Below are 20,802 nucleotides of genomic sequence, written 5' to 3'. Positions count from 1 at the left end.
GTGGCTCAACATTGGTGTAAAAATGCACAAGAGATAATAGAATCCATGCAAAGACTTGAGGAAGAAATAGATGGACTTGGACAATGGATGTTTGTCTCACGCGCACTGTTGGGAAAGCATGTCGAGGAGAAGATTCAAGAGGTGGTAGAAATGCAAGAACAGCATAATTTTCCTTGTGGTGTGCTGATTGATGCTCCTACAACTTCTGAAGAGTTCATACCAACAGCAAGATTTTTTTGTGGAAATGAAACCATAACTGCAAGGAACAATGGGAAATACTTGATGGATGATGAGGTTAGAAGGATTAACACTACTAGAAAATGGGTATTTGCATTGGAAATATTTGTGATGGTGCAAATATCGTTGCAAAATGTTGACCTTTTTGTCATTGTGTAAAATATTATTAGCGACCAAAATATTTGTAGTGACAATGCTGTCGTAAAAAGTGAGTGTTTGCTATGGAATTACCATGCTAATGCAAAAGTGCCTACAATTTTTTGCCACAACATGTTCCATCATTGAAAAAAGTAAGTGTCTATATCATATATGCAACAATTAGAGATTGCCATCACAAATACTATTTTTTATGGCAGCATTGTTGTCGTTGCAAAAAAACTCGACTGTAATACGACGATGTTTGGCTCTCTATTTGTTTCCCCTGACTTTCCCTAGATTTTTTCCCCCAAATATTTCTTCTCTCTCTCAACTGTCTCACTCATTCATTATCTCACTTTTGTAGCTCTCCAATGGCAACCACCAATGTTGGCAACCACTTGCATCAGTAACTAATCAGTATCGACAACCACCACCTTTGAACAGCTCCAAAGTTGTCACCACTATTGTGTGCCCATGCCCAACTTCACCAGTAAGTCATTTGTGTGTGTAATTTTAGATCTGGATATTATGTTGAATTCTTGTTGTTGATGGTTTATGATGGTGGCAGAGGGCGTTGATGGTGGCATGTATGGATGTGGGAGGGGGAAAAGGGTGGTGGTAAAAGGGCGGGGAGAGGATGAAGGGGAAAGGGTGGGGGAGGATAGTGGTAGAGGGGTGGGGAAAAGTGATGAGGGTGGTGGATGTGGGTTTGGCAGAGGGAGGAAGGCATTAGAGAGGTTTGGGGTGGAGGGGTGAGGGAGACTGAGAGGGAGAGTGGGAGAGGGAGTTGGCAGTTAGGGTGGCATTCACATATGTGCAAAAGCACATTTTATAATCGTGTTCATGATATGTGTGCAAGTTTATACAATTCTTTTTACAACTTTCATATGAATTTTTCCTTGGTTCCTCACATTCTAATTGTAATAATTAAGTCCTCAAACTGCAACTCTTGTTTCAATGTGATTATCTCATCACTCTTCATTAAAAATTTGAAACATAAATGACCAAAGTGGAATTTGAGTCAAAGTTGAAAGGTGAAAAATGTAATTTACACTATAATTTCTATCTTCCAAAAAATGTGCAGTGTTTTCCATACAAAATTTTGACAGTGAGTGATGGGTGGACCACATTGAAACACGAGGTCAAGTTTGACAACTTAATTGTTGTAATTAGAAGTTAGTATACCAAAGTTAAATTTTGGTGATAGTTGGAGGTTGAAAGAGTAATTACCCATTCTTTGGTACATTGAGGGCCATAGTGTAGGGATGATGAGTATTTCTTTGACAAGACTTGAACCCTTAATCTCTTAGTGAGGTGTAAGGGTTTTAGTGATGGCGAACACGGAAAGAAGAAATCCGGAATTCCACATAAAGTATGTTTAAGTCATCAAGGATTGAAGTTTTGGAATATTTTGAGTCTTTATATATATTTATTTTAATTTATTGCACTGCTGGACAAATTTATGTCATTATAATAGGTTTTAGTACTAAGGGTATTATGGTAATTTCAATAATTATTGGACATGGGTTCTAAGGGTTGCCCATGGGTTTTATTTTGGGCCAAGTTATTAGATGGGTAAAGGTTACTTGATGGAAGATTATATAAATTTTTATGCACAATAACTCCATGATGTGGAAAACTAAATCTAATTGACCATTGAGAAACTATGATGGTGTTGATAATGTGGATTGTGCTGATGGGAAGAGCATAATTTTTTTATCTAGATAAATAATGTGTGGGTATAACCCCAACGGGTTGATTTGGTGGCAAGGCCTTGGGTCTTGGGGGTGTGCTCCTTCCAAGGTTCAAGGATTAAAACCCTATTAGGTACTAACAATTTTTTGAGGCCATCGGATTGGGAAAACTCTTGAATTAACCGTGGTGCACTTGTGGGAAACTCCTTGCCGAGGGCCTGTGCACCCTTGGGGATTAGTCGGGTTTTGATCCGGACACCCTGATGCCAATAAAAAAATAAAAAAATAATGCAGGGGTACAAACTCATTGGTGTGAACATATAGTAACCTATCTCACGAGCCCAATCTTGATAATTTTTATATTCAAATGTATATGATATTTACATATTTGGGTAAATTATACTTTAACCCTTTGGGGTTAGGCCAAAAAATGTAGTGCCTTGTTGAAATTTGATTTGTGACATTTAACCCCCTGAAGTTGATAACAAAGTGAAAAGTGATGTTTTTCGTCCAAACTAACAGCATGTAGTTGTGATGCCCCAAAAATAGATATTTTATTTTATTTATATTGTATTATTAAAATTTTACTGTGAAATTAATACCACTTAAGTAAATTTCGCTTTTTCCTTCTTTATTTTTCCTTTTATGTTCTCTCAACTCTTTCCGTCTTTCTTCCTCAGTCTCCCCTTTTGCCAAAGTTTACAGATTTGGTTTCGATTTGGTTGGGGAGTGAGGATGGGGTTGGGGATGAGGGATGTGAGGGATTGCGATGATGAGGTAGGAGAGGGAAGGCGCTGCGCCAATGGGAGAGGAGGAGGCAAGGGGTACTAGAAGTTCTTTCCTTTGATTTCTGAGAACCCACCATTCACTAATGATGCAACTGTTATTAGCAACATGGCTGCGATGAACAAAAAAAGTGGTTGTGAGTATATATCACAACAATATAAACCTCACTGTGTTCACCTTTCTCTCTTTCTATAAATATATGGTGGTGGAGGTGGGTGGTAGTGGTGATTTTAGGTGGTGGTTATGGGTAATAGTGGTGGGATGAGAGAGAAGAAAAAGAAAAGAGGAGAATGGAGGGAAATAAAATAATTATTTTTGTAATTTGAAATTTTTTTGTTTTAAGTTATTCATTTTTCATTTAGGTATTGACACCATGGGGTTTAGTGTCAAATCAAACTTCAAGAGGCATATCATTTTTTGGCTTAACCTCAAGGAAGTCGATTGTTATTTACCCTATACATATCTTTCAAGCTACAAAACAAACACCTTGAAGTAGTTAAGAGCAAACTGTCTCGTGTCGACGATCATCAGATTTGACACGAACAGTTCAAAACTTTCTACACCTAGATCAAGGAACATGTTTGTCTTTAAATCTATGCCAACCAACATATAATTTTATTCTGAATTTACATGTTTGTTTTGAATGAGTCTTTGTAAACAACAAATAATATCATATTTTCTGAAGAAATCAATAGATTGTTAGATGGTCCTCAAAACTTGGCAAAGAAGTTTTAAAACTATATAATCAATGAGTTTTGTTTTTGTGTAAAGGCCAGGATGATCGTTGAGCCACACAATATTGTGATGTATGACTTTAAAGGCAAATACTGTGAATTATGCTAGTGAGAGAGACAAAAATCCTCACATAGGGACAGTGTACTGCAATACATACTTGACTGTCATTATTGAAATGTAATACAGTCATGATCGCAAGTATATCTTGTTTTAGTGTGATGGGATTGAATTATTACTTGAATTAATGAGATGTAACATGTTTTCTGTTTATGTCCATATCATGTATTATCAATTCAATTGATGAGCTATTAATTATAAAAAAAAAATTCTATTGATGAGCTATTACTCTCAGCTAACTAATTATGTCTGTACCTTGAATTTATCAATTCTATTTCTTACAGATTACTATGTCAAAGGGAAGCTGCAATCATCTTGCTCATTCAGATTACACTCACACCTCTACCTCACAGCCATCATCCTAGAAGCCTCAATCACAGCCACCATCATTGGCACCTTCATCATCACTTGCAACCACATCACTACCATCATCATCACATCCCACCTCAGGTATGTACATCTTTAATGATTTTACATTAATTGCTATGTTAATCATGCCATACTTTGTTTATCTTCAACTTGTTCATTATCATTGTTTCTCTCAGGCCTAGCGACTTTTAACTCTACCTTGACTAGGTGTAGTCAAGGCTATGTTAGGGGCATCAAGGAGTGGAATACTGGTGCTAGGATGGACATTGTCACGACCCAAACCCGGCCCTATGGGTTTAGCACCGTAACTGGCCAGTAATCCGAGATTACCGAAGGCCTGCTTAACAGTAGTACAGTAAAATAGAGTTCAGGGCCTGGCGGAAGCCAATACAGTAAATAAATAATGTCCATTGAGCTGTGACAGTCCGTATGCCAAAAAGATTTTTCATGCATTCACATATACAAACAGTACAGTCTATACAAAATTTACAGTCACACAGTACAGGGACCTAATCCCTTGATAACAGTACAGTTAGCAGCTGACAGTCTATACAGTAATCCAAACAGTATGGAGACAGACGGGCAAAAAACAAAACACCCCAAAGCCATAGCATGGCAACTCGGAACCTCGCAGTGAGGCACATAGGCTGGCTTGACAAAACTGGAGTCTAACCCGCGCTCCTAGCTCCGATCGGGTGGCTGAGCACCTACATATATATATAAACAGTGAGCTAAAGCCCAATGAATAACATAATGCGTAAAGAGGTTAGGAATGAATGTCCTTACAGTATGAAAACAGTTCATTTAAACAGTATTTCAGTTGTTCAGTCAGTACAGTCATATGTGGTACACCCATTAGCATAACAGTACAGTAAACAATAGGTCTTGAAAGACCGAGCAGTAAATGATGGCCATCAGTCAGTAACAGTAGTGGTTCCAACAAGGGAACCGACAGAGATCTCTGTAACAGTAACAGTAACAGTAAACAGTAGGTGCTAAGGATGACACAATACAGTTCAGAATATAGGACATACACTCATTCAGTTAACAGTAATCAGTTCAGAAAATAGTACAGTTCAGTTGTTCAGAAGATAATCATTTCGAACATATCTTTACACAGTCGTTACTCACAGAGTTTGGACTACAGTATGCTAGAGCATGCCTTCCCAGTCGCCAACCCTATACAGTTAACAGATTGAACACACACTAAGCTACACAACTGGGAAAGATAATAACTTAATCCCTAATTTGCCTCGGTGTGTTCTACATCTATGCCCTCAAAGATGTCTTAAACTAGGTCTAAGAATGCCTAGAATGGGATGAGGATGCAAAGATGTACTTTTAAAAGCATTTTCAGATTTTTCAGAAAACAGGGGTCACGCTCGAGCGTAGGTCGCTCCGCTCGAGCGGATATGCAGATAAAGGTACCCGCTCGAGCATAGAATTACCCGCTCGAGCGTTCTGTAAAAACAGTCAAAAGTGCTGGATGGTTGGAATCTCCGCTCGACGGACGCTCGACGCCCGCTCGAGCTTGAGACACATGATTCCGCTCGAGCGCCCGATCCTACGCTCGAGCGGACTGTAAAACAGTGCAGAGATACTGGATGCTCGGATTCCACGCTCGAGCGGCACTTCCCCCGCTCGAGTGGAAGTGCAAAATCTGGAAATTCCAGATTGCACCTCCAAGCCAAAAACCAATTTCAAAAGCATCAAAACCGATCCTCTTGGGCTGAATTTCCAGAAAACACTTGTAAACATATAGAATATCATAGTTCAAAGCTCAATTTTGAGAAATCAAAGCCCAAGAGTGTTTAATTGAAACCCAATTTCAAACCATTTTCATGAACATGGAAAACAAGCAAACATGCAAGAATTCAAATCATTTTGAAGTTTCGATTTGATGCTCTAAGGAGCCAATTGATCCAAAAACAAGTTGAAAACATGGACCATTACAAAATTATGAACATGCATGTACCATTTTACCATGAATTCAACTCAAAACTCATCAATTCAAACATGCATGCATGAATTATGTTCTAATCCTACATGTATGAACTAAAACAAGACTTAACTCTACAATTGAAGCATGAATCATGCAAGAATTAATTCTATGACAACAACAAGAAGATGAATGTCCTACCTTAGTCTTGTATTCAAGGTTTAGGAGTCCAATTTGACAATTTACACTTCAATTCCAAGCAATTCAAGCCAATTCACTAGAACAATTCAACTCTCTCCCTTCCTCTCTCTCTATGGTCGGTTGAACAAGGAGAAGGAACTAATGAAATGTTTTGATTCAAGTATGCAAAGGTTTAATATGTGTGAAGTAGTGGCCACTAAGTGGTCTAAGTGTAAATAAGTCCAATTCATGTAATTTGGTACCATTAATCTAATTTAATCCTACCTAATCAGTTTTCAGATAAATATGCTATAAAATCACATAAATTTCGATGATCATAACACTAATCGATTTCTGGTTCGGCCGTCGATAAGGCCTTCAAGTAGCAGTTTAAACATAAAACACGAACAGATCAAATAATCAATCAAACAGATAGAATACAAATTAACATACACACTCAGTCAATTCAGTTCCAGTTTTCAGTCAGTCAGTTCAGTACTTTAACCAGTCCAATTATCAGTCATAATCAGTTCAGTTTAACGGTAATCAATGTTTATCGGTAATCAATCAGTCATTAATCGGTAAACAGTATGAGGGTTGTTATAGACATCCAATTGACAGCACATTCCAACTGGTAGGGGATCAAGATGCCTCCTTGAATGGCCAACTTGGACAGATAGTGCGTAACGGCACCACATTCGCCTCACATATGGTAATTGTAACTCGGCGGGTTATTGTAGCAATAATTCAGCAGTAGTGGTTTATTAGTGAAAATTAATTTCTAAAAATTTAAATATCACTTTAAATGTTTAGCTAATATTATAAACGTGGAACTAATGTTACAGAAGATATCGTCTCAAAACTCCTGCAATTGGGAGCTTCGTGGCCCACCTCTTACGATGGGGCAGACACATTTCTCGCAAATACAACATCAAGTATTGTGTTTTTCTTCTTTTTTAATTTTTCCACCATCGTATTTTTTTTGCGTCGTTGTGTACTTGTGTTTTTAAAATGTAGGACGGGTATAATTGGCAACTCTTTGATGAGCCCGAGTCCCTCCAAGTGACACAACTTGGGTATTTTCAGACATATGGGGGGGATGCGCCTGAGCGTGCGGTGTACAGACATGGTGTGGGCCCATCACTTGCATCTCAAGCCTTAATGATGGCCGAGATCACTCAACAAGTTTGGGAGAATTTAACGCAGGAGCAAGCCTCAATGATTGTCCAAAACACACAACAAATGTGTGAGAAGCTCAAAAGGGAGCTCAGGGCTGAACTCATTACACATATCGAGCAAATGACGAATTAATTTCAAGTGAAGAAGGGAGTTCAGATGCCTTCTAGGTGCAGTACAAATTTTGTTTTTTTTACTTACTATATTTTAATTTTAATTTTTTTAAAAAAATCTATTCATATGCCTAACAAATTATATACTTTAATGTTGTAGGTTCTGGATATGTCTGAGTGGCCACTGTGCATTTAGGGTGTATAGAACATAGGACCCTACTGTTGCAGCCTACTTCTACACCGCTACCACTTTATACACTACGCGATGAGCGAGTATCTTCTTTACATAAACACATGCATATATCTATATTATCACACAAACGATTTAGGTTAAAAGTGAGCCTATTAAAAAACCTTTAGTGGTGTTGAGAAGCTAAGATTGATCTTACTGAAAATTTCAGATATTTTGGTCCATTTGTTGAATGGTTTGGTTGTAGAGGTTACTCAGAACCTAACTATATTGGTGTATTTATTATTACTAGAAGTTGTGTTACAAGTTATACGCATGTATGGTAATACATCAAATTAAATATAATTTACTAAAATAAAAACCAAAATTCTAAATTAAAATCATGGGATAGATAACACTAACAAAAAAGTCAGTTTATCTTTCTATCTTAATTTCTGTCTGCCAAACTGAGGAATATTGTATTGTTTTTTTTTTTTTATATTCCTTCTCCAATTAAGGAGAGAACAAACTTGATAAGAACACAATTGGATATGTGTTGTGTCGTGTCAGGTTGTATTAGTGTGTCATGACATTTCGAATTTGTGTCAGAAATATCTCAATATTAACCCAACATCGTTGTGCGGATGGGGGAGAGCTAGGTAGTCGTAGGAGGTGGAAGGGTGGTGGCTGTGGCAGTTGGATCACAATTTTGTTGTTGGTTGAGAGTTCCTTGATTCAAAGCCTTGATTGAGGAAGGAAATCAAAGAAGCTGCAATTTCGCACAACACCTGTGAGATCTGAGAGGAGATGGGAGTGAGATTCGCATTATGAGAAGTGATCATGTAGCATTAGCGCTGCTGATTAGAAAACCAGTACAATCTCATTCCACAAAATAATCATGGCAATCAAAAAGAAAATCAGTCAGTAATCCCCTTTGATCCAGAGTACCACAAGTCTCAACCATAGTTTGCAAATTCAATTTAGGTGTTGCAACAAAATACTTCAAAATAACTTCTACTTTTTAGCAATTTATCCCAATTACAACTTGAGCAACACTATTCCTCTGGACCTTTAATAAAGAAGAAGAAAAAGACAATTAGTTTGATATTTAGTATTAAAATATATTAAGTATATGAAAACGAGAAAATTTTCAATAGGTAAAGTTAAAACTACAAAATAAATTTGTAAAATTTTTTGTGATTCTAATGTGTAAAGAAAAAGTACTCGTACAATTTAGTTATCATTAGAGACAAAATAATTCCAATAAGGCGAGTTCACTAATCATACAACTTAGATACTCATAGGATTCATGATTCAATATCTAAAGAAATATGATAATTCAATACAGACATTCCAAAACTCAACCGTTTGATAAACACAACCTCAAGTTTTTGCAACTGCAACCACAGTAAGTAACTGGTGACAAAAATCCAAAACTAAGTTTAGCTCTATGGTCAAAGAAAAAAAGAAAGTAGAGTTTTTGTGTCTATACTTAACCTTCATGTCTTTCAGTCCAAATCAGAGCAAACTGGATTCATACTCTTAACAAAACACATGAATGATCTTATAAAACATTTCAATACCAATAAAACAATCATCACAAATAGTTTTGATAATAAAAAAAAGTTAAATGGCAATTCTCTTACTTGATCCTCATTGCCACAAACAGAAGAAAATTATACTCTATTTGGTTGATTGAAACGAGAATGGTGATTACTATTCCTTTAAAATGGTGAAAGATGATTATATTTGAAATGCATTTGCAATTATTTTTTTAGTCTAACCAAATATAGGAATGAATATTTTGATAGAATGATCATCGATTCCACTTAATTCCAATGAACTAAATGCTATCTAATGGCCTTAACGATCAAAACATAATTTACTATCAGCTGAACCATTGATGGCAAATTTGGCACCAAATCAATGATGAATCAAATCCTTCACCAAATTTCAAACAGTGGTATTTTTATTTAAATTTGATAAAATTCTAAAAAGAATATCAGGGATGATTTTCTTCTATACAAAAATAGTTAAAACAAGTTTTTGGGTAAGTTTAGAATTTTTCAAAATATATTATCCAAAAAAAAAAGAGTACGAATTGAAGTGTTCTACACGAGATCAAGCTTTGAATCAAATTTTCAATCAAATTTGATGAAAAAAATAAGTACAAATACCTGGTTAGCTATTGGAAAAGAAAGGATGAAGAGAGGTTTTGGTATGGAGATCATCCCATTCCAGAGATTCCCGCCATTTACACTCTCCATAAATGTGCTGAAGAGCAGGTGGTGCAGATGCTTGCTCACCATCCTCATCCATGTACAAAGAAATAGGCAATCTATTTAAGGGCAAGCAACTAAGTCACTACTGATATTGACAAGACAAGTATTTTGATGCAAACACATAGGAGAGGCCATTTTTAGAGCAGCTTCACGACTAATAGTCATCAACTCTCGTCTTGTGCTTCTTCTTTCAAACAAACCAATCTTAATGGTTTGAATTAGAGATTGATGTTTGTAAGCTCCTTCACATAATTAATGATAACGGTTCCTTTCCGCTGCCTTTCCTGCATCAAGTCAGAAAAATAACGATACAACATTGAAATACAAAGAAAGAATGTCACGCCTCAAAGCCAACCAAGCTAGGCATGTGACAATGTCACACACCTATAAGACTTACAGCACCTGTGAGCATGCAAAAAAGAGATGGTGAGAAACTCAATTCAATTTCATTCCACAAAATAATCATGGCAATCAAGAGATGAAATCACAATCAGTAATTCTTTAATTCACAATACCAAAAGTTTCAACAACAATTCACAAATTCAGTTTAGCTAGTTTAATGTTTAAAGCATGCCAAACCTAGAGTTCCATAATCTGAATATTTCAAAGATTAATTGCCTCCATCAAAGCAAACAAGAGTTCTATAATTTAAATCAATGTCGTAACAAAACAATTCAAAATAACTTCTACTTGTAGCACTCTATCCCAATAATAACTTCCACTGCTTCCACCACACTATTCTTCTGGATCTGTAATCAAAGGAAGACGATCAGTTTGATAGCTCAATAATTAACTACTGTAACAACTAACTGAATCAATTATACAAAAAAAGAATAATTTCAATTAATAAAGTTAAACAACATAATTTTTTGTGATTTAAGAGTGTAAAGAAAATGTAATGTACTTCAGTTAATAGTTAACATAAAATCATTCCAATAAGGTGAGTTCCATAATGATAGAATTTTAAAACTTGTAGGATTATAATTCGTTTGGATCATATAGTTTTGGTGAGAAAAGAAAACATTTGTTCAGAGGGTTAAGTAGGTGAAAAATGGAGACAAAGTGTGAGAAATAGTGAGAAAGAGAAGTATCTTATTTTGACTATTTGATTTCTTACTGAAAGTTGTGAGATTTGGTGAGAAACAAGTTGATTGGTTGTAAAATATTTACAATACCAAGATTACCCCTTAAAATAAAAAAGAATAAAAAGAAATCTCACTCAAATTTCTCTCTCACATGATTTGCTTTCTTACCAATCTAAATACGATAGTGAGAAAACACGTGTTTTTTCTTTACTCAACTAGATGGGAGAGGCCACAATAATTTTTTTTTCCCTTACCCCATGATCCAAACATGGTATTACTATTCGATATATCAACAAATTTAATAATTCAATTCAATCAATCCAAAACTCAATGGGTTTGATAAACACAAACTCATGTTTTAGCAAATGCAACCACAGTAACGAGTGATAAAAGCCAAACCACATTTAGCTCCATGGTCAAAATCAAAAGAAAGTAGCTTATGTGTCAATATTTAACTCCCATTTGCTTTGGGTTCACATTATTGTCAAACAAAATTCATACCCTTCATAAAGTACAAAATTCATACCCTTTATAAAGTACATGAATCCACAATGATCTTATAAAATATTTCTATAGAAATAAAAAATAAAAATAAAAACAACTCGGGACACAAGACTCCAACTGAAATATAATCTGAAGAGAACAAAATGTATGCAACCTTATCCCATTTTTGAAGAGATTGTATCCATAACTAAGAGGTGATTTTATTACTCAATGTTTAAACATTTTCAAACCAAAATATGCAGTTAAAAGAAATTCTAGATGTGGTATGAGATGACTTACCTATAGTGAAATGAATCCGCACTCAAGAGTTCATGAATTGAAAGCTGTAAACAAGGAATTCAATAAGATTATAAAAATAATAGTGGTTCTATGTATGTAAAAATCATCATAAATAAATTACACAAAATATTTACATGTGCGGGACCCATAAATTATTAAATCTACACTAATGTGAATGTTCTGTATATTTTATGTGGTTAGTTTTTGTGTACCTAAATTTTTTATAATAAAGTTAAGTACTCCCGTACCTCTTTCAAAACTGACTAGTTTTGGGAAAAATAAGTATAACAAGGGAAGAACAATTGTTTCTACCTTCATATGATTGTCAAAATAAACAAGTATAGATCATGTCGTTCTTGGGGTATTTTTCTCTTTTTGCATAAAATCAATTAATCAAAAGCCTAATAAGTGAATGTCATCTACAAGTCTAACCAAATTGGTCAAATACCAAACAACCACTCTAATCCCAATAGACTCTCAAATAATTCTGTGAAATCATGCGAGTTTTCTTTCCCATCATTTCTTATCCTTTCTCACCAAATCACTCAATCTAAATGGAGTGGAAATGATGATTTCAATATTATTCAATTTCATTTCTTTCAAGAGATTCAATCTCTTCTTCTTCGTCTTCTCCTCCTCCTGGTACTTCTACAAGAAAATGTCAAGATTGAGAGGGGGGAAAGCAAAGAAAGATCCTAAAACCAACTTATTTGATCAGAGATCATAATTATTTATTTTATTTTGGATAAAATACAAAGAAGCATACCTTTCATATCACTTTAGTCTTTTAAATTTTAATTTTGTTAATTTCTCTCTTCAAATTATCAAATTAGTCTAATTTTAAACTACTGTTTAAATCATTAACGAAATTTTAAAGTTCCAATTTTGCTAATTTTGTCTCTCAATATTTCAAGTTATTTTTATTTTTCTCATAAATGTTTTGAGAACAAACTAACAAAATTAAAAAACTTTAAGAACCAAAGTCAAATGTACATTTTATTATTATTCCATTAACTATTTAAGCAATGAGTTCAAACAAGACCAAATTAATATAAATTAAAATTTTAATAATGAAATTGACAAAATTAAAACTTGACACAGTGACACAAAATGCATACTTAAAATAACTTAAATATAATTTATCATTTATTTTTATATTCTTGTTTGAGTTTTGAATGCCCTTTATATAATTTTTCCATTCAACTCCAAAAAAGATTGATTAAGGTTTTTTTAATTGGTTTAGAAATTTTGAAGTGTATTTAAAATACTTTTTCAACTTCTAGTCTTTTTTCTCTGAGTGATGATATGTGATTGCTTGTATTACTGGCACATTAATATTCGTAATCCTTTTATATAAACAAAAAAAATAAAAAAAATTACTTGTCACAAAAAATTATTTTTATAGATTTAGTATTCAGCAAATTGAATTTATTATTATTTTTGTATTTAACTTTATTATCTCACATTTCATTATAAGATTATTGAAAATTATTCCTACAAGAATCTGTACAACTTTAAGCATGTCTTATTAGAAAATTTACAAAGTTTAATCTTACATAACAATGTCCTATATGTGAGACTAGGATTTCCTCTAGTTCATAATATGCACTAGATGTGGTCACCACCATAGTTTTATTTTGATAATTCAAAATATTTATTTTGTAGGGTTCTTCGTATATACCATCTACATAAAAGAATTAGATCAATCTAATATTCATAGTCTATCTAATTTATCGCGTTTATAACTAAAAAAAAAATGATTTATTTTAAAAAATATACTTATTGTCTAATTTTATTTTATTTTTTTGGAAACAAATGCTTAATTTGAATAGTCTACAATTATCGAATTAACATAATTTTTTGTGTGGATGATACGAAGAGTCTGACAAAAGAAATGATTTGAATTATAAAAATGGGACCCGTAATAAATCTCATGAGCCCAGACAACATCTTCTAATCTAAATCATGTATTGGAGGGAATCCAGATCTATATCTGTGCATGTGTACCCTTGAACTTTTGTGTGCTGAGTGTTTGTCATTACATTTTCAGAAATAATATAATAGTAGATCTTTCACAAAAGCAATATGATTTAATCTAACAGTGAGAAAATAATCAATAATTTATAATATTCAAATTTATTATATATATATATATATATATATATTAATAATATAATTCGAGTTGATTGAGTTGTGAAACTTAAACCTTATTCAAATTTAATTAGGCCGTAAAATTTAGCTCAAACCTTGACCAAATTTAAAATCATAGTCTAAATTCTAAAAAATTTCAAATTAGACCAGGGTTGCTCATATTAGGCCAACCGAAATTGAACCCTAGTTTTAACAAAGATTTTTTTGAGTCTATTTTTTTGCGACGGATTATTTAACGGTCGCAAAAAATCATTTTTGAACATCAAAAACTTATTTTACCATCTCATTTTTCTGTCCCAATCGTGTTCTTCAAAAAATAAAAAAATAATAAAAATCAGTATTTATTTCCCAAATCTGAGCTCTCTTTCTCTCCCTCTCAATTCCCCCTTTTTTTTTTCTCCTTATTTCCCAAATCTGAGCTCTCTCTTTCTCTCCCTCTTAAAATCTGTCTCTCGCTCGAATCTCACAACCTCTCTCGCTCGAATTTGTCGCTCGAATCTCTCGCTCAAATCTGTCGATCGATTCAACTTTCTCAATTCCACAGCTGTTGAAGATTTCATAATCGGTAAGCCTAAACACATCTTCATCGATTCTACTGGTACAGTTCAGCTTTTGATTTTCATTTACAAATGATCATAGCAACCTATATATAAATTTCACTGTCTACTTATCTTCCCTTTTGTGGATCGAATTCTGGAATTATGATCCAGAGAGTTTGAATCTGAAATGATTTTTTTCTACATTTAGAATTAATTTCTCTAGTGTTGGAACCTAGATATGAATTTCACTGTCTGCTTGTCTTCATTGTTTGTGGATCAAATTCTGGAATGTATATCCCTCTTCCTGATATATATGAATATATATACAACAAAACATGCAATTAGGTATGAGAAGTGAACAGATGAAGCAGAAGTACCTAAAGAGTTTTATAGCAATCATAACTGTTAGGCAATGAATCAGCTATGAACCGAAATGTGCGAATTAGTCTATGCACTTGATTTTTATTCCTATTAATATACTTGATTTTCATTCCTATAAATATACTTGAGTGTATTAGTCTAGGCTGATATTTATAACTGTGGTCTGAATACTCTTTTGCAATTCATATTAAGGTAAAGCAATCGAAATAGAGAATCTCCTTGAAGTAGAAAACTTGTGCAGAAGGATTTGAATGGTGTGTTTTTCTAAAAAAATTTCCCATTAATATCTTAAGGTGAAACTCTGATCTGCTTACATCTGTTTAGAAAGAGAATTTTGATGGGGCAGTGGGATTTACTCATGGAGGACTAGCTGTAGTGGCTAGAGGACCTTGCTGCTTGAGAAGTGTTGCATCTGTTAGCTGAGATGAGGTTCTCTTCCATTGTCCTTGAAGGAGATCCCCAAGTTATTATCCACTTGGCTTCTGGGAAATGGTCAGTGGCTCAAGAGTTGGATTGATCATTTATGATATGAAAGTTGAACCTGAGCCCCTGAATGGGATATGAGTTCGAGATGTAGAGAGATGTAGGGTGCTTAGTAAATATAGTATAGCTGCTAAAACTGAGATAAGTAGGCTTTTGTACCTATCTAGGGGCCATCTAGTCTCCTAATTAAGGTGAATGAGGTGCCACCTCACCAATCAGCAGTTCTTTTCACACTTCCACAATTCCCCCCTCGTATTCCTTCCTTGCAATCAGCAATTTGTTTTTGTCCCTATGTTCTAATACACTCACATTTCATTCATGTTTTTGTTCTTTATATCCCAAACATTTTATAAATTTTTTACTACTTTTGTGCAATTAGTGAGTTCCAAGCTTTTTACTATCATATATATATTTTTAGTTGTGTAAGAAGATGTTTGTCAAGGATTTGATGAAGGATATGATTTTGGATAAGTTAGATGGTAAAAAGTACATATTTAGCTAACCCAAAGTTGTTGCCTTCTACTTGATATGATTTGTGCAAAATAGCATATAACTTGGAAGGCCCTAGTTCCCATCAAGGTAAAATTTAGTGTGAAGTTCAGTGCCATCCATATCAAATACAATACAAACTTCTTTATTGAAAATGATCACTCTGTTTATTGGGGTTTGTACTTTTGGGTAAGAAAGTTGATGGAAAATTTGTGATGGAAAAAGGTCTTCACATCCTTTCTTTGACTCAGTTAACGGTCCTCCGCCAGACTTGTTGACAGTAATTTGGAAGCTCCTTACTGGAAACACTTCATCGCTTGAATTGTTCAAATTACTTCTCTCTGCAAAATTGTTGAATATGCTGTTCATTTCATGGCTGCTACATGTGCTTTGAATATCAATCAGACATGTTCTATTTAGGAAAGAAAAAATTCTAGATCTAATATTTTTTTAACTCTCGTTTCTGTCATTACAGGTCAAGCCCAAACCTAACTCAGCTAGCGTATAAGGACTTCTGAGAGACTTAATGTTGACAGTTATTTCATTGGTTTAAGGTTAGACAACGACCTCAATGCCTTAACAATTGTAGGATCAATCGAAAGCAACACCATGAAGGCATGGATTTTCATAATGACCTCTAAAACGGCAGATCATGAAGGAATGCACACTTGCTTTACCTTCTTCACTGTGTCGTAACATAGGAGTATGGTCATGTTTGTGTGTGCGTGTGTTGCAGATCATTCTGTAGTTCCAAAAACTTAAAAAAATTTAGTATTATATTTGTTGTGCTAATGGCTGTACTTTTTCCATTTTGTGTGTTCTTCAGGACGTATGCGATGCCTTGCTGCATTGGCTCGTTGGGAAGAGCTTAACAACCGATGCAAGGAATATTGGACCCCTGCTGAGCCAGCTGCTCGACTGGAAATGGCACCACTGGTTTGTTTTTGGCATTAGGTGGCTGTTAAATATATTCTTAAGACTCTTACCTAAGAGCAACTCCAACAAGGCTTGATATTCCTTCTCCAAATTTTAGTTAAAAAGTGAGTTCCCTATTTTAGGGAATCACTTTTTCATGAAGCTACTCCAGCACTACTCCTTATTCTTTCTCTATTTTTTTGAAATATTATTTTTTATTAATTTCTAACTCAAATATAAAAATTTATAATTTGATTGTAATGGCAGTATCCAACCTCAACATATAGTAAGCATATTTACCCTTTTTTATTCAAAGCGGGGGGACATCATTAATTATTTCAAATAGTAATTGAATCGGTAGAACACAAACGGCATCAATGCAAGAGTTACATGTTAATTGATGTTTAAATAGCACAACTCACATTAACAAGAGAGCTAGATGTCCAGAGGGCATTGAGCTTTTCAACCAAAATGTGTCAGCAAATGGCTATCAATAACCAAAATTAAAAATACCAAAATATTGTACATAATATTATATTATTATTTAGGGAACATGGAAAGCTAGCTACATTTGGCTAAACCCAAATGGCCTGCTGTTGGAGAGTGGTTTTTTTGGAACAAAACTCCTTAAAAATGGCTAAAAAATAGCTTTAGGGAAGCTGTTGGAATTACTCTAAGCATCTGACATGGTTGTTCCAGGCTGCTAGGGCTGCGTGGAACATGGGAGAGTGGGATCAGATGGCAGAATACGTTTCTCGACTGGATGATGGCGATGAAACCAAACTGCGGGTTTTGGGAAACACTGCTGCTACTGGTGATGGAAGTAGTAATGGCACATTTTTCAGGGTTGTCCTACTAGTTCACAAGATGAAGGTATTCTATTTTTATGTTAGTTTTTCTAATTAGGTTTATTAATTATTCATCAAAGTCTGGTACTCTTATCTCCAGTATGATGAAGCACGCGAATTTGTTGAGAGAGCAAGGAAATGTTTAGCTACCGAGCTTGCTGCGTTGGTTAGTTTCTTATTCCTTCTCATATGATTGCATTCTATCTTTCTATATTCCTGTGGTTGCCAATTTTACCCCTCTATTTTGTAACAATAATTTTTGGTCATTGACCATAGTATAATTTACATTGACAAGTAAAAATCATCAATTTTTTTTTTTTTTTTTGGAATGCTGGATTAACTTAGTAAACGCATTATTAGACAGTAGGTGGATCCTCTAATTTCTTTGATGTTAATGCAGCAAGATAACAGAGTTGGTAATTTTATCTTTTTGAACCTGTATGGATGTTAGGGAAATGGTTTGTTTGTTACTATTTAAAAGAAGAAAAAGAAATTAGTTATGTTTCAATTTATTATTTCACATTGTCTTGCTCTTCATCTGTAATTGTTCATGTGCATTTAACAATACATAATTAAACTGATATGTTGTGGCATGGGTCAGGGAAATCAGTTATGTTTCAATTTATTATTTCACATTGTCTTGCTCTTCATCTGTAATTGTTCATGTGCATTTAACAATACATAATTAAACTGATATGTTGTGGCATGGGTCAGGGAAATCAGTTATCTCCAGTCACTCACTGTTAAAACTTGAATAATTCTAATTCCACATAATCGATCACAGAACCGAACATAACTACTCTCTAAGTGAACTCATTAAATCTGTAGGTTCCCACATATAAAAGAGTTGTGTCTGATGAAATTTACGTGGACGAACTGTTAAAAAACTTTGGACAAGTGTGAGGGTATGTGAGCACATTTGGAGTTATAATCCTTCATTTTTTAGGGGCTTGGCTCATCTAAATGACACCTCAAGAGGCCTTGAAAATTTGATTGGGCTGCAGGCCTATGAACCGAATACCGAGAGAGAGCCAAGTTCTGTATGCTGATTGACCCAAAAAATAGTGGCCATGTTTACTGAAAATTTGATTCCAAAAGTGATAGCAATAGGCACTATTGTTAGTCTATACAATATTTTAGTGCAGCTGCCTTTATCCCCATCAATGGTAACACAGACTTCTTGCCTAACATGAAATCAAAGCCTTTTGAATTTGTTGCTTTTTAAACTTGGTTGCATCTATAAGTCTTTGTTTAATTGCCACTTGCAGATTGAGTTCAGCTGTGGTGATTCATGACCATCATTTACTATACTAACACTTGTTCCACATTTGGACTTCATAGATTTTACAGCTTAGCTATTATCAAATTTAACATTAAATTTTTTCGATCCATCTAAGTAGCAAAATTCAAATTCCCTTATTGATCAATTACTAGAAGCGGGTCAAATTCAAGAATGCTTGTCTTGATGATGGTCATACCAGTAGTTATTTAATTTTTTTTTCCCTTTTGTTTATTTATTTTTATTTTTTGACAACTCCACTAGTACCTGTCACATGCTAGTAAAATTCTATAGACAAATTTTAGATTAGCCAGATATTTATACATTCTAGCGAAGCTATATACATACCTTGACAGCTGCACATTAGCTTATGTAATTTTAGTTATAGTATGCATTTGAGATTCTACTCTTATGTGCTATATTGACAGGAAGTTCCTTAGCTTTCAGGTTGATAACTTGGAATTTCTGAGGGAAATGAGGATCAACCCAATAAAGGTTGGTTTTTTTAATTTGGCAATAGATTACACTAGTAGTTCTATTATACATATTATAGTTCCCGCAATCCCTCTTGTTTCACTTGTTTTTGTTCTGATAACCAGAATTTTGGTTATATTTTCTAGTCTTTTTTATGTTCATCTGACATAGAATAATTATGTGTGTGCTTGCTTACACAAGCACATGCGCTCCAAAAATTAACCCCATGAATCTGGAAGGACTTCTGCTCTCACCTTTATAGTGAAATAATTCATCTTTGTTGCTTGTGACATTTTGGTTGGCATCAATTATAGGTTGCCAAAGCATTAGTGGAAGTGTTTGCTGAAATGATTTTGATGAATATGGGTGCAAGGTGTTATGCCAGTTCATTGATAGAGTGGAGAAACACCCGAGCAAGAAAATTGATGAGAAGATTAGCCAGTTCTGGATTGTATTTTTTTCATAAAAGAACTTTTTTCAAGTTTTTAGTTGTAATAACTTTTACATGTAGCTCAAATTTTGAGACTCAAATAGAATGTTCAATAAAACTATAATGTTATACTGTCTGAATTCTTGTCATTGTTATTCCTAGAGTGCTTAACGCTACACTTTCATTTATTTATTTTTATTTTTATTTTTAATTTTTTGCGACGGTAACAAGATGGTCGCCAAAGATCATGTTAGTGTTTTTCTTTGTTTTTTGCGACGGCAAAATAGCGGTCGCCATAAGTAGTTTAGGTGGTCGCAAATAATTTGCGACCGTTGTTTTGCCTTCGCAAAAAGTATTTGCCACCCCCATATTCGCGACCCCCATTTGCCGTCGCATGAGCCGTCGCAAAAAGTCTTTTGCGACTGTTTTTTATTATTTGCGACGGTTTATAGCGGTCGCAAAAAGTGATTTTTTTAGTAGTGTGCGAAGGAGTATTTTTATTTTTTTTTTTTTTTTTTGAAAAATAAAGTGAAAGTAATCAACAATGTTAATTGGCAACCATATGTGTGTATCTGCTACTGGTATTTTGTTATATCCAAAACATGTATGGGAGTAACAATATTAATTCGAGCTTAGATATTTGAAACTTTCATGAAATTAAGTTTGGTGTCACAAATCATAAATAAATAGTTAATGCAATGTGTTGCGGTGACTTGGCTACATCTAGGGCTAATTTAAAATTTTGTAGGCATTTTTATTTAAATCCAATTTGTTATATTTAAGAAGATGACTGATTAAGACCCCTCAAAACTCTCACCACACCCCCACATGGGGGTTGGGGATTGGGAGAGAAGAAAAAAAAAAAGAAAAATAGACCAATCAAAAGCGAAGGGGTGGAGGGAAAGGGGTCTTAAACATTTTTGATTTAAGAAAAGGGCAAATACATTTTGCTATTTGTGTCATTTTGGTCCCTACATTTTTAATTAGTTTAATTTTGACTTTTAATTTAA

The 20,802-nt window shown here is 34.3% G+C and overlaps 2 protein-coding genes and 2 long non-coding RNA genes across 14 annotated transcripts in view; 3 read left to right on the top strand and 1 right to left on the bottom strand.

The window, feature by feature from the left end:
* Positions 1-742: 742 nt before the first annotated feature.
* LOC114303603 (uncharacterized) lies at positions 743-4,344 on the top strand. Its single transcript, XR_014346693.1, has 3 exons — positions 743-865; positions 3,992-4,157; positions 4,253-4,344. It is a non-coding gene; the product is annotated as an uncharacterized LOC114303603 (long non-coding RNA).
* A 188-nt stretch (positions 4,345-4,532) lies between these two features.
* LOC145804602 (uncharacterized) lies at positions 4,533-7,984 on the top strand. 2 transcript variants are annotated; one of them, XR_014346692.1, is made up of 3 exons: positions 4,533-6,907; positions 7,041-7,130; positions 7,213-7,984. It is a non-coding gene; the product is annotated as an uncharacterized LOC145804602 (long non-coding RNA). The 2 variants fall into 2 exon arrangements; XR_014346691.1 differs by having other exon boundaries at positions 7,041-7,984.
* Positions 7,985-10,414: 2,430 nt separating this feature from the next.
* LOC114317148 (uncharacterized) overlaps positions 10,415-20,802 on the bottom strand; it is a 29,695-nt gene continuing 19,307 nt past the window's right edge. For 5 of the 6 annotated variants that reach the window (XM_082899071.1, XM_082899073.1, XM_082899072.1 and 2 more), the window contains one exon: positions 11,868-12,451. In XM_082899071.1, the coding sequence (XP_082755197.1) occupies positions 12,384-12,451 (68 nt within the window). In that variant the 3' untranslated portion in view covers positions 11,868-12,383. Of the gene's footprint in view, positions 10,685-11,803; positions 11,848-11,867; positions 12,452-20,802 lie in introns of those variants that run through there. The other variant, XM_082899075.1, reaches the window with a different exon arrangement.
* Positions 14,199-19,932, top strand: LOC145804601 (serine/threonine-protein kinase TOR-like). Of its 5 annotated transcripts, none has more exons than XM_082899079.1 (7): positions 14,199-14,519; positions 16,322-16,400; positions 16,673-16,886; positions 17,461-17,634; positions 17,710-17,775; positions 19,336-19,383; positions 19,677-19,932. In XM_082899079.1, exons 4-7 carry the CDS (start codon positions 17,482-17,484, stop codon positions 19,914-19,916), a joined length of 507 nt encoding a protein of 168 aa, XP_082755205.1. In that variant the 5' UTR covers positions 14,199-14,519; positions 16,322-16,400; positions 16,673-16,886; positions 17,461-17,481; the 3' UTR covers positions 19,917-19,932. The 5 variants fall into 5 exon arrangements, 4 of the variants coding, with proteins under 4 accessions (XP_082755205.1, XP_082755204.1, XP_082755203.1 ...); XM_082899076.1 differs by having other exon boundaries at positions 14,207-14,519; positions 16,673-16,782; XR_014346690.1 differs by having other exon boundaries at positions 14,215-14,519; positions 16,673-16,782; positions 19,317-19,383.

This window comes from Camellia sinensis, chromosome 12 (assembly GCF_055761805.1).
Source record: "Camellia sinensis isolate YWXY chromosome 12, ASM5576180v1, whole genome shotgun sequence".
Lineage (NCBI taxonomy): Eukaryota > Viridiplantae > Streptophyta > Magnoliopsida > Ericales > Theaceae > Camellia > Camellia sinensis.
This window is presented reverse-complemented; position numbering and strand designations above follow the sequence as displayed.